Source organism: Coregonus lavaretus (genome assembly GCF_964263955.1).
Source record: "Coregonus lavaretus genome assembly, chromosome: 33".
In the NCBI taxonomy this organism is placed as follows: domain Eukaryota; kingdom Metazoa; phylum Chordata; class Actinopteri; order Salmoniformes; family Salmonidae; genus Coregonus; species Coregonus lavaretus.
In genome coordinates this window covers 31,526,898-31,541,547 of record NC_140020.1, presented here as the reverse complement: position 1 = coordinate 31,541,547, position 14,650 = coordinate 31,526,898, and the positions used below count along the sequence as shown (strand labels likewise).

At 42.3% G+C, this 14,650-nt stretch overlaps 1 protein-coding gene across 1 annotated transcript in view; it reads left to right on the top strand.

The window, feature by feature from the left end:
• The window catches only part of LOC311108562 (1-phosphatidylinositol 4,5-bisphosphate phosphodiesterase beta-1-like), a gene marked incomplete at both ends in the record, with an annotated part of 191,922 nt that extends 181,924 nt beyond the window's left edge, over positions 1–9,998 (top strand). The window contains one exon of the mRNA XM_084151217.1: positions 9,777–9,998. Coding sequence (XP_084007343.1) covers positions 9,777–9,998 — 222 coding nt within the window. The remainder of the gene's footprint in view (positions 1–9,776) is intronic.
• Positions 9,999–14,650: the final 4,652 nt, after the last annotated feature.

Below are 14,650 nucleotides of genomic sequence, written 5' to 3'. Positions count from 1 at the left end.
ACACACACGCATACAAACACACACACACAGTACGCAGACTGTCCCTTCCTAAGTAGGTCAGGAGAGGGGCTGCAGAGCAATCTGGCAAACACTCTTCCTGGAAGGTCACCTTGGACTGTGTGGTCAGATCAGGGCAGAGACCACCTTAGGCTCCGCATGAATGTGACACACACACCTTATAACATGTGGTCCAGTCAGACCAGACACCACTTTAGGCTCGGTTAGCGAGAGAGTAAGGGGAGACTAATTAGAATATAATAGAACTTTACTGTCCCAGGTAATGGAGAACTGCCTTTAGCTTCAGTTCACAAGGTACATGAAATCATCTCATCATCACTTATTTGTGTGTCTAGTAGGTAGAGAGTGTGTTTGTTTTTAAACCAATGTATGATGCATGGTGATAAGATATGGGTTGCATCCTAAATTGCTCCCTTTTCCCTATACACTGAGGATACAAAACATCAAGAACATCTGCTCTTTCCATGACAGACTGAGAAGGTGAATCCAGGTGAAAGCTATGATCCCTTATAGATGTCACTGGTTAAATCCACTTCAATCAGTGTAGATGAAGGGGAGGAGACCGGTTAAAGAAGGATTTTTAAGCCTTGAGACAATTGAGACATGGATTGTGTATGTGTGCCATTCAGAGGGTGAATGGGCAAGACAAAAGATTTAAGTTCATTTGAACTGAATATGGTAGTAGGTGCCAGGCGCACCGGCTTAAGTGTGTCAAGAACTGCAACGCTGCTGGGTTTTTCACGCTCAACAGTTTCCCATGTGTATCAAGAATGGTCCACCACCCAAAGGACATTCAGCCAACTTGACACAACTGTGGGAAGCATTGAAGTCAACATGGGCCAGCATCCCTGTTGAACGCTTTCGACACCTTGTAGAGTCCATGCCTCGACGAATTGAGGCTGTTCTGATATTGCAAGGTGTTCCTAATGTTTGGTATACTCAGTGCACTACTTTTAGGGCTGATAGGGCGCTGGTCAAAAGTAGTGCACTATGTAGGGAATAGGGTGCCATTTGGGACACAGATGATTAAATGTATTATTTTCATGGTACAGAGGCAGGTTCTGTCATTAGCCAGGTCAGTCATTGAGAACAGCTTGTCCTACGTGAGGAGGAGTGAAATCAGAAAGATGTGTCAGAATCTGTTTGGATCAGGTGGAGACTTAATGGAGGGAAAGTCAAGTGGTCCTCCGTGTTCCCGAGGAGACCATGGACGGACATGTGGAGGGATAATCACCTCTCTCCTCACCTCACCTGTCCTCTAGTCTATGGGATTGACTTCATTCCTCTCTCCTCCCTACAGCCCTCTCTCCTTTCCTCATTGTAATTCCTAGTTGGATAATCTTCATCCCTCTCTCCTCCTCTCCTCAGTCCTCCGGTGGGATAGTCTTCATCACTCTCTCCTCCCTTCCCATGTCCTTTACTAAAATAGCCTATACACTCGGTATCACACTTGATTATCACTTTTATCACATCCCATGACTATCCTCTTCTCTAGCCTACAATGATCTACGAGCCAGGCTGAGACTAGCTCGCCCTTCCTGCCTGCCTGCCTGTGTCTCATACAAGTGTCTCTTAACATCTGCAGGCTTTTCTGTACATTTTATGAAAAAAATACATTTTTGGATTTGAATAGCCCCACTCTCAAGAATGTCTCCTTCATTTGGAGTGGGACTGAGGTTAATTAATATTGGATCACTTCACTATAGTTTGATTGTGTATAAAAGGGGTATTACCGGCAACTCTCAGTTAATTCCCCACAAAGACAGCCATAGACCTGACCATTAGCCCACAGGTCATTTGGTGACACATTAATCATAGGGTTGTTTGGTCAGTACGTAATCCTACAAAAATCGTCCCTATAATTGACGAACTCTCCTTTGTCTTTTTGCGCGAGTCCACACCTCTGTAAGATCAGAGAGTTATTCAAATCAGCCTCTCTACGATCTCATTTAATGCTGACGATCCTCAGATGAGCGCTTAGATTCTGACATGGTTCTTTTCTTGATTTTTTTACCTTTATTTATACAGGTAAGCCAATTAAGAACACATTTGTATTTACATTGACGACCTGTCAAACACATCAATAAACAACACATCAATATACAACAATTACACTATACTGTAAATATCTATATACACATCAATTACACAATACATGAAAAGGAAACACAAAACACGAAAATCAAAACACAATCATATGAAACAAACACATTCTTCAGTAAAAAGGTCCTCGAACATCCTGCCTGAATTGCACAACAGGCACCAAATCCACCATCTTTAAAGAGATTCCACATGAGAGGCGCAAAAAAACTAAAAGCAGAGTTACCTATCTCAGTGGAGATTGAAGGGATCTCCAGAGTAAGCCATCCCTAAGTCCGGTCTGGTAACTTAGACATCTGAAGGTTAACAATGAGGTAAGGTATGGCGGAAGTTTATGCAGGAAGGCTTTATAGACAAAAAGATCAAAGAATCGATCTACTAGACTTCAAGGAGGGCCAGCCTATTTTCTGATACAAAATGCAATGATGTGTACTGAACAGACCTGGGCAGAAAACAGTTTTATTTGGTAGTTTATTTGAAAGTACCAACTAAGGTAGTCGCTTATAGTTTATATAGAGTTTCAACTAAAAGGCAGCTATTTTCTTTGATATTTAATTGATATTGAATACCTATTTTAGAAAACCAAATAATATTTGAAGGTATTTGAATATATGCTAGTTATTTAAAAAAAGAATAATAATGTTGATGGCTGCCAAATATTTGTTGAGGAACCAAAACCTACAACAGTTAGCTGAATCTAAATATATTATCAATAGCACATGGCTTGGAGGTATCTTAGATATGAATCTTAATATAGCCCATAGCCTATAATGTAATACATGAGGGACATGGAATCACCTCAACATTAGAGTAGACCACTTTTGCAGCTTCAAAATGACGAACAAATACACTGAGTATACCAAACATTAGGAACGCCTTCCTAATATTGAGATGCACCCCCCCCCCATTTTTCCCTCAGAACAGCCTCAATTCGTCACGGCATGGACTCTACAAAGTGTCGAAAGCGTTCCACAGGGATGCTGCATCATGTTGACTCCAATGCTTCCCCCAGTTGTGTCAAGTCGCTTCAAATCAGTGGATTCTGCTATTTCAGCCACACCCGTTGCTGACAGGAGTATAAAATCGAGCACACAGCCATGCAATCTCCATAGACAAACATTGGCAGTAGAATGGCCTTACTGAAGAGCTCAGTGACTTTTAACGTGGCACTGTCATAGGATGCCACCTTTCCAACAAGTCAGTTTGTTAAATTTCTGCCCTGCTAGAGCTGCCCCGGTCAACTGTAAGTGCTGTTATTGTGAAGTGGAAATGTCTAGGAGCAACAACGGCTCAGCCGCGAAGTGGTAACGGGACCGGCGAGTGCTGAAACGCATAGCGCGTAAAAACTGTCTGTTCTCTGTTGCAACACTCACTACTGAGTTCCAAACTGCCTCTGGAAGCAACATCAGCACAATAACTGTTCGTCGGGAGCTTTATGAAATGGGTTACCATGGCCGAGCAGCCACACACAAGCCTTAGATCACCATGCGCAATGCCAAGCATCGGCTAGGGTGGTGTAAAGCTCGCCACCATTGGACTCTGGAGCAGAGGAAACGCTTTCTCTGGAGTGATGAATCACGCTTCACCATCTGGCGAATCTGGGTTTGGAGGATGCCAGTAGAATGCCACCTGTCCCAATGCATAGTGCCAACTGTAAAGTTTGGTGGAGGAGGAATAATGGTCTGGGGCTGTTTTTCATGGTTCGGGCTAGGCCCCTTAGTTTCAGTGAAGGGAAATCTTAATGGTACAGCATAGAATGACATTCAAGACGATTCTGTGCTTCCAACTTTGTGGCAACAGTTTGGGGAATGCCCTTTCCTGTTTTAGCATGACAATGCCGCCATGCACAAAGCGAGGTCCATACAGAAATGGTTTGTTGAGATCGGTGTGGAAGAACTTGACTGGTCTGCACAGAGCCCTGACCTCAACCCCATCGAACACCTTTGGCATGAATTGGAACGCCGACTGTGAACCAATATCTAGTGGAAAGCCTTCCCAGAAGAGTGGAGGCTGTTATAGCAGCAAAGGGGGGACCAACTCCATATTAATGCCCATGATTTTGGAATGAGATGTTCGACGATCAGGTGTCCACATACTTTTTGTAATGTAGTGTATATAAAACACAGGAAAATCATGCCATTGACAGCACTGGGCCTTTAAGAACATAATTTCAAACCAAAGAAGTAGCAGAGATGGTGCTATGACCTGGTCTGAAACCTGACTGGTGTACATATAGAATACATTTCGTAGTTAAAAAGGATCTAAGTTGAGTAGGCAAGAGTGTTTGGAAATGGGGCGATAATTATTTAGGTCACACGGGTCACCACCTTTGTGAAGGGAGAGTATATGGGCCGCCTTCCAGACCTTCGGGATGGTACCAGAAATAATTGTTAAAGCTCCAATATGTGACTTTTTGGGCTACTCGACCAAATTCACATAGAAATGTTAGTTATAGATATGTCATTCTCTTTGAAAGCAAGTCTAAGAAGCGGTAGATCTGTTCTATGTGCACTATTTCTATGCTTCCCGTTCTTAAGTTTCGTTTTTGCGTCTTTTACTTTAGGTTTTGTACACCAGCTTTAAAAAGCTGAAAATACTATATTTTTGGTTATGGAAAATATATTTCACAGCGGTTTAGATGGTACAATGATTATCTACGCTATACTTGCTTGATTTGTCACATAAACTGAAATTAGGCAATCTATTAGAATTTTATCAACCAGGAAATGGCGGAGCGATTTCTGCATAGTGCACCCTTAAAAATGTGTTAAAGATCCTGTACATTTTTTTATTTTAATTTTTTTTATTTCACCTTTATTTTACCAGGTAAGCCAGTTGAGAACAAGTTCTCATTTACAACTGTGACCTGGCCAAGATAAAGCAAAGCAGTGCGATAAAAACAGAAACACAGAGTTACATATGGGGTAAACAAAACATAAAGTCAAAAATACAACAGAAAATATATATACAGTGTGTGCGAATGTAGTAAGTTATGGAGGTAAGGCAATAAATAGGCCATAGTGCAAAATAGTTACAATTTCGTATTAACACCGGAATGATAGATGTGCAAAAGATGATGTGCAAATAGAGATACTGGAGTGCAAATTAGCAAAATAAATAACAATATGGGGATGAGGTAGTTGGGTGGGCTAATTTCAGAATGGCTGTGTACAGGTGCAGTGATCGGTAAGCTGCTCTGACAACTGATGATTAAAGTTAGTGAGGGAGATAAGTCTCCAGCTTCAGAGATTTTTGCAGTTTGTTCCAGTCATTGGCAGCAGAGAACTGGAAGGAATGGCGGCCAAAGGAGGTGTTGGCTTTGGGGATGACCAGTGAGATATACCTGCTGGAGTGCAGACTACGGGTGGGTGTTGCTATGGTGACCAGTGAGCTAAGATAAGACAGGGATTTGCCTAGCAGTGATTTATAGATGACCTGGAGCCAGTGGGTTTGGCGACGTATATGTAGTGAGGGCCAGCCAACAAGAGCGTACAGGCCACAATGGTGGGTAGTATATGGGGCTTTGGTGACAAAACAGATGGCACTGTGATAGACTACATCCAATTTGCTGAGTAGAGTGTTGGAGGCTATTTTGTAAATGACATCGCCGAAGTCAAGGATCGGTAGGATAGTCTGTTTTACGAGGGCATGTTTGGCAGCATGAGTAAAGGAGGATTTGTTGCGAAATAGGAAGCCGATTCTAGATCTAACTTTTGATTGGAGATGCTTAATGTGAGTCTGGAAGGAGAGTTTACAGTCTAACCAGACACCTAGGTATTTGTAGTTGTCCACCTAATCTAGGTCAGACCCGCAGAGAGTAGTGATTCTAGTCGGGTGGGCGGGTGCAAGCAGCGTTCGGTTGAAGAGCACGCATTTAGTTTTACTAGCGTTTAAGAGCAGTTGGAGGCTACGGAAGGAGTGTTGTATGGCGTTGAATCTCGTTTGGAGGTTTGTTAAGACAGTGTCCAATAAAGGGCCAGATGTATACAAAACGGTGTCGTCCGCATAGAGGTGGATCCGAGCATCACCAGCAGCAAGAGCGACATCATTGATATACACAGAAAATAGAGTCGGCCCGAGAATTGAACCCTGTGGCACCCCCATAGAGACTGCCAGAGGTCCAGACAACAGGCCCTCTGATTTAACACATTGAACTCTATCTGAGAAGTAGTTGGTGAACCAGGCGAGGCAGTCATTTGAGAAACCAAGGCTATTTAGTCTGCCAATAAGAATGCGGTGGTTGACAGAGTCGAAAGGCTTGGCCAGGTCGATGAAGACGGCTGCGCAGTACTGTCTTTTATCGATCGCGGTTATAATATCATTTAGGACCTTGAGCGTGGCTGAGGTGCACCCATGACCAGCTCGGAAACCGGATTGCATAGCAGAGAAGGTACGGTGGGATTCGAAGTGGTCGGTGATCTGTTTGTTAACTTGGCTTTCAAATACTTTCGAAAGGCAGGGCAGGATGGATATAGGTCTGTAACAGTTTGGATCTAGTGTGTCACCCCCTTTGAAGAGGGGGATGACAGCGGCAGCTTTCCAATCTCTGGGGATCTCAGACGTTACGAAAGAGAGGTTGAACAAGCTAGTAATAGGGGTTGCAACAATTTCGGTGGCTAATTTTAGAAAGAAAGGGTCCAGATTGTCTAGGCCAGCTGATGTGTAGGGGTCCAGATTTTTCAGCTCTTTCAGAACATCAGCTGTCTGAATTTGTGTGAAGGGGGGGGGGGCTTTGCTTTCCTAACTGATTGTGTATATTGGTTCCTGACTTCCCTGAAATGTTGCATATCGCGGGGGCTATTCGATGCTAATGCAGTATGCCACAGGATGTTTTTGTGCTGGTCAAGGGCAGTCAAGTCTGAGGAGAACCAGGGGCTATATCTGTTCTTAGTTCTGAATTTTTTGAATGGGGCATGCTTATTTAAGATTGAGAGGAAAGCACTTTTAAAGAACAACCAGGCATCCTCTACTGACGGAATGAGGTCAATATCCATCCAGGATACCCAGGTCAATTAGAAAGGCCTGCTCGCTAAAGTGTTTTAGGGAGCGTTTGACAGTGATGAGGGGTGGTCGTTTGACAGCGGACCCATTACGGACGCAGGCAATAAGGCAGTGATCGTTGAGATCCTGGTTGAAGACAGCGGAGGTGTATTTAGAGGGTACATTTGTCAGGATGATATCTATGAGGGTGCCCATGTTTACAGATTTAGGGTTGTACCTGGTAGGTTCGTTGATCATTTGTTTGAGATTGAGGGCATCTAGTTTAGATTGTAGGTTGGCCGGGGTGTTAAGCATATCCCAGTTTAGGTCACCAAGCAGTACGAACTCTGAGGATAGATGGGGGGCAATCAGTTCACATATGGTGTCCAGGGCACAGCTTGGGGCTGAGGGGGGTGGGTCTGTAGCAAGCGGCAACAGTGAGAGACTTATTTCTGGAAAGGTGGATTTTTAGAAGTAGAAGCTCAAACTGTTTGGGCACAGACCTGGATAGTATGATAGAGCTCTGCAGGCTATCTCTACAGTAGATTGCAACCCCACCCCCTTTGGCAGTTCTATCGAGACGGAAAATGTTGTAGTTGGGGATGGACATTTCTGAATTTTTGGTGGCCTTCCTAAGCCAGGATTCAGACACTGCTAGAACATCAGGTTTGGCAGAGTGTGCTAACGCAGTGAATAACTCAAACTTAGGGAGGAGGCTTCTGATGTTAACGTGCAAGAAACCAATGCTTTTACGGTTACATAAGTCAACAAATGAAAACACCTGGGGAGTAGGAGTGATACTGGGGGCTACAGGGCCTGGGTTAACCTCTACATCACCAGAGGAACAGAGGAGGAGTAGAATAAGGATACGGCTAAAGGCTTTAAGAACTGGTCTTCTAGTGCGTTGGGTACAGAGAATAAAAGGGGCACATTTCCGGGCGTTGTAGAATAGATTCAGGGCATTATGTACAGACAAGGATATGGAAGGATATGAGTACAGTGGAGGTAAGGCAGGCAGTCGACTAGCTCACCAGGGTCAATTAAACCACTATTTATTTCAAATAAAAAGCCTGCCGAGATAAAATGCTGATTAAAAGCATTATTTATCTCATTTTTCTCAGGAATTATGCCAGAGTCTGACACGACTTGCTTAGGCAGGAGAGGAATTAACTGTTTTCCTAAATTTAGACTGAGATAGAACATAGAAAATAGATAGATTTAGCTTTCTTGATTGAGGAAGTGCATCTATTTCTTAATTGCCTGAAAAGCTGCCAATCAGCTACAGAGTCAGGTGGTAAATCCCAGATAAATGTGTATTTTGGTTTATGGACACATCTATAACCAAAAGCTAGAATTTTGGGGGGATAGTGATATCTAGAGAACGTGATGCCACAAGAGTTGATTTCACATATATAGCCAACTCTCCCCATTTTTTCAGTCTGTTACACCTGAAGATGTTGTAATCAGCAATGTCAATGTCCTTATCCGGGATCGAGCCATTTAGCCAAGTCTCTGTGAGAACCAACATCTCTGGGCTCGTGTCATGCACCCATATAACAAGAAGGTCCATCTTTGACATCAAACTTCGTACGTTGACAGCCCAAGCCCTCTACGCGATTTGAAAACAGCGGGGGTATCCATATTTGTGCTATTTGAAATAATAGTACCGGACGAACTTACCACAGTGGGCTTCCGAATTGGGCTACCAGTAACAGCGCTAACAGATTAACGCTAACAATACCCCTGGGAATATGGATGTCTGTAGCAGTACGATGATAACTCTCTGAAATAGTGGGAATGGGAAGAATTACCTGAGCAGGGGTTGGGCTGTTTTCTTAGACTCTTAGATTGTGACGTGGTTCATCTTTGCTGCTCTCCTTTAATTATGGCCCTCCCCTGGGACTCAGTAGGGTAGTTAAACAGAGAAATCACCATTAAAGCAATTATTGGATCAGAATGAATACAATCCTGTCATCTGTAATCATTAGGGGCAGCTATGCCTGGGAGAAAACATGCTGTAACTCTCTCTCTCTCTCTGACTCTCCATCTGTCTGTCAGAAGGCAGGGAGTTCAGTAACTTTACTACTAATTGAGGTAAAGAAAAATGGAATAAAAGAACATCGACTCAGCTGGTCCAAATCAGTCATCACTAGTCAATGACACCCTATTCTGTTCTCCTCTTCAGTGACAGAGTACCAGGGGTAACAAGGACAAGTTCAGTATATAATTACAGTGGGGGAAAAAAGTATTTAGTCAGCCACCAATTGTGCAATACTTATTTTCCACCATAATTTGCAAATAAATTCATAAAAAATCCTACAATGTGATTTTCTGGAATTCTTTTTCTCATTTTGTCTGTCATAGTTGACGTGTACCTATGATGAAAATTACAGGCCTCTCTCATCTTTTTAAGTGGGAGAACTCGCACAATTGGTGGCTGACTAAATACTTTTTTCCCCCACTGTATGTAGGTCCACTCTGTTGGTTCTGTAGACCCATACTGTTTGTCTTCTCCCTATTTCTGCTTATAGACCCATTCTCTGTCCTCTTCCTATAGCTGCAGAGAGCTGGACTAGGACAAGTTCTCTTTGTAGCTGTAGTACTGTTGCTACTGTTTGTCCTGTGGTTCTATTTGGTTCTGTTGTAGAACCATACTTTGTTCTTTTCTCTCCCTATAGCTGCAGACCGAGCTGGACCAGGAGTACCAGGACAAGTTCAGACGGTTGCCCCTAGAGATCCTGGAGTTCGTCCAGGACAGCAGCAAGGCCAAGCTTAGCGACGACAATACCCATGGCAACCTGTCTGTCTCCTCGACGACCGAGAGGCTCAACCACAAAGCGTCACAGTCAGAGGACGATACAGAAGACTCGTCGGAAAGAGTGTTTGACACGCCCCTTTAGGACAAAACTGAAATGGCACCCTTTTCCCTATATAGTGCAGTACTTTTGGCCAGAGCTTCATATAAGACTGTACAAAAGTAGTGCACTATATAGGGAAAAGGCTTTAGAGACTAAACATCTTTAGAGACTAAACTCCTCCCCTTCTTCTGAATTGGACAGTTCTGGTTGGTCGTTCTGGCTCGAGGTGGAAATTGCCATTCTAGGGACCGATTACCCTGCGCTCAATCCTAACCTGAACCAGTAGGGGGGTTAAACAATATCTGACCATGGACCAGTAATAGGGAGTACCTACTCTGTAGTTCTATTCAGATATGTAAATACTTGTTTTGTATTTGTGTGTTTTGTTATTTTGCTCCGGAGCGGTGCAGATCTTTCGGTACGGCCATAGGATACGTGAATGAGTGACTAGGCACTAACTATGCGCAGGAACTAAGTTACTTACTTGAAACATTGCACAGACAGAATACTTTCTTTTTTAAATATTTTTAATATGTTCCTACTTTTTAAACAAGACAACGTATTAGGTCTTAGATTAACTTCTCACAATGTTGACAATAGTGTAGGTCGGTCAGTGGTGCCAATGTTTTGATTTCACTGTGCACTTAGAGAATAATTACTAGTATAATTAAATGACATTGGTTAAGACCAAGGCAATGTTGAATTTGTTCCATACAATGGCACTGCAATGTAAGGTGATTGCATTGCAAGCCCCAAATAAGGTCAAGGCATAGTAAGTAAATTTAACTTCCTGTGCAACCACTGTGGACACAGCCTTTATTTTCTTTATTGAAAAGTAAGAATCCCTCCTCATTTATATTTTGCACTGAAGGCTTTCTACAGAACTAACTCTTCTATTCTAACTCCCAAGCACTGGAGGCATGCTGGTTTTATTTAATCCTCACAGTCTACTATGTGTTGCTGCTACCTTGTTTTACAGTTTTTCTCGATTGCTAAGACACATTTCTTGAAAGCTGCTCTCCTTTTCTCTTAACTGTGAACACAAAACCCAATTTTCAAGCTACATTCACAAAACCTCAGACTCTTCTTGCAAAACCAAACTTTCACCTCAAAACAGTTCAATCTGTGCTCAAAACTGAACTATGTTGTCAAATCGTGCCCCGAGTCAATCAAAATTAAAAACACTACTGAACAGTCACTAAACACTACGTAGAAAAATAGAAAACACAATGCTCAGGACATGAAGCTGGAGAAATAAATGTTTATTGTTCACTGTAGGCTAAATGCATGTTGCAAAACAAAAAAAAACTGTGCATTTAGCACTTGTACAAAAAGACAAAACAGAAATCTTGTGCATTTACATGTAGCACTTGTAAAAACAAACATAAATCTTATGCGCTTGCCACTTGTGTACATTAAGCCCATGTATACAAATAAGTGCATTACTCAGCCACAGCATCATGTCTCCGTACTGGGTCAGGCCACAGGACTTCATCCACATCACAGGCCACATTTTGTCTGACCAGGCAACGGGGGAAAAAACCCCTAGCATGCCGTATCCAGGCTTGGCATGCCTCCACACCTATGTCACCACAGGCAAGTCCCATGGCTTGCAGGAGATTTACCCTGGTGTAAGGTTGGCGTTCATATACCTTCCACCGCCATGAGGAGAAGAATTCCTCAATGGGGTTTAGGAAAGGGGAGTACGGTGGAAGGCAAAGATTGATAAAACCTTGGTTCATATTGTACCACTCTCTAACCTGGAGGGCTCTGTGAAAACTCACATTGTCCCAAACAACAACATAGATGGGATGCTCATCCTGCTGCCCTAACAAAGCATCTCGCATGTGATTGAGGAAAATGAGGAGCTGGTGAGTGTTGTAGGGCTCCAGGTTGGCATGATGGTGGACAACCCCATGATTGCTGATGGCAGCACATAATGTGACATTGCCACCACGCTGCCCAGGAACACCAACAATGGCCCGATGGCCAATCACATTACGGCCTCTCCTTCTCCTTTTGGTGAGATTAAACCCAGCTTCATCCATGTAGATGTATTGATGGGGTCTTTCCATTGCATCCAGTTGAAAAACCCTCTGTAGAAATAGATATAGTTTTGTAAGTGATACGGAAAAAGTGATTTAGGCCACTACAGTAATGTGTCTGGATATATGCCAACCTGTACATACTGGAATCTTTGCTCTTTGACTCTGTCTGAGTTGCGATCAAAGGGCACTCTGTATAGCTGTTTCATGCGCAGTCTGTTGCGCTTGAGGACACGATCAACAGTAGAGAGGCTGACACTGTTGATACCCTCAAAATTTAAATGGTCCTCAATGATCTTCTGCTGAATTTCGCTCAGTTTAATGGCATTGTTCTCACGGACCATATCAACAATTAGGGTCTCTTGATGTGGGGAGAACATACCTGTCCTCCCACCCCCATGTGGCAGTCTTTCAATTCTACAAAAAGAGAACATGGAGTTACAAAAAATATACATGGAATACTAGGCCTACAAACAGTTAGACCAACCCTCCGTTACAATACTACAGTACATTGGTACAGTGATGTACTGAAACATATATTTACTTACAGTATACTGTGGTACAGTATATAGTATGTCATACAGTAATTGCTGTCAACATTTACATACTGTACTATAATGTCAAAAAAAGGTAATTACCTGTTCTCTTCTCTAAATCTTCGGATTATGGTGGACACAGTGAATCTACTGATGTTTGGTTGTACCCTTTGTCCAGCCTCCCTCATACTCATACCATGGACAAGAACATGGTCAATCACAGTAGCTCTGATTTCATCAGATATTACTGTTCTTTGTCTTCGCTGACCACCTCGACCACCTCGACCTCCTCTCACACGGACTCTTCCTCTCAGATTTCTATCCATTGTAGGGCCTCACAAACCAGTGCTCTCTGAACTGGCTTACTGTATATGTTCCCTCACATCATTAGCCACAAGTGTGATCAATTTTGAGTTGTTGTGTTCAAGTGGTGACACCTGTGCTCTAATTGTGTTTGACTTTTGTCACCTGTGCTCACCATTATGCAGCACAGGTGCATCACAATGAAAATGTGTTGGCAAGTTATGTCTAAACAGGTGAAAAGTGCTTATGGTTTTGCCAAAAGAGTGATTGATTCAATCAGTGGGTTCAGGCAACTGAGCATTTGGTTCAGACAATAGGGTTTAGTGTTTTAGCAATTGAGAAAAACTGTAATACTATCTTTGTTCTATTTTGCTTTGTATGATATAATATTGGCCTGGTCGAGACGTACATATTTTATAGTTTTCTTTTTTTCCATTTTTGTATGTTTTTGACACATTAGTGTTTAGATTGTTTATGGTTAATCCTGCCAGGGATGGAAAGATGATGGAAGGAGGGTGATGAGGGATGGAAGGAGGGTGATGAGGGATGGAAGGAGGGTGATGAGGGATGGAAGGAGGGTGATGAGGGATGGAAGGAAGGAGGAGTAAATAATGTATCTGCATGCTCTTGAACTATTGTAAATGTTACTGTAGCAGAAAAGACGTAACGTAAATGTAAAATGTACATTTCTCTGTCCTCTTGTACAGTAGATCGCTAACCTGACCCTAATGATCTGAATTCAAACTGAAACGATGGATGAGATGACATTGTTTGTACAGTACTAGTGATGAACTACTTGTGTTGATATGAGATAAAATGAAAAAATATTATATCACTGCCCCTTACCAAGGACTGTTGTTAACACTGTGACACGTACACACACTCCCAAGACATTTGATCCAATAACATAAGACACTAAAATGATGTCCCACGCCTTTCAACATTTATACCCTAAACACAGTTTTATGATCACGTCTATGCATGTCCAATACATGTCCCAACTGCTTATTCAATGGTTTTCCTTTGGCAATATACATGTAAGTACTTACTGCCCAAGACAGCCACCACAGATAATGTTTGCAACATGGGAGTGGTAGATTTGAACTATTTCTAAAGCAAACCTTTGAAGGTCATTTCATGTCCATGTAAAATATTGAGAGCACCGCCCATAACAGGATCTTGTACACTATTGGTCCATTAATCCTTTGATATGTGACATCATACTAAACTAAACTGTCAATCAAAGACCCGGACAATGTTTTAGACTTTCCAACCTGTACAGTGCCATACATACACCAGTAACACCACATGGATGTGTCATGTCTGATATCGGAAAACGTATTTCAATTGATTAACTTGAATCAGTTTAAAGTGAAGGATCACATTATAAAGTGTAAACAAGTATAACTTGGTTTCTATCAAATATGGTTCTTATTGATGTGAGAGTCCTGTGCCTTTTGAATAGGTTTGCCTTGTTTTGATGTCGAATGTGTGAAATGCATCATTGTGTAAATTACCATTGTATTATACGAAGCTGTCTGTTATTGGATAGACTGTGTGTACTTTTAGTGTGGTACCACTACTGAGTAGAAAACCCTTGTGATGATGAACAGTATTTTGAGAAGTGGCTCCTTAAAAAGATAATAATGCTAGACATGTATTTTTATTTTGTCTTGAACCACTTGTTTCTGTTCATCAACTTAAGTGTATGCATTTTTTAGTTGTAAATGTGTGTATGACGTAAAGGAAAAACATTGAGACGGTGATAATGATGATGATCATAGTATAGAAGTGTAAAGGGAATCTGCTT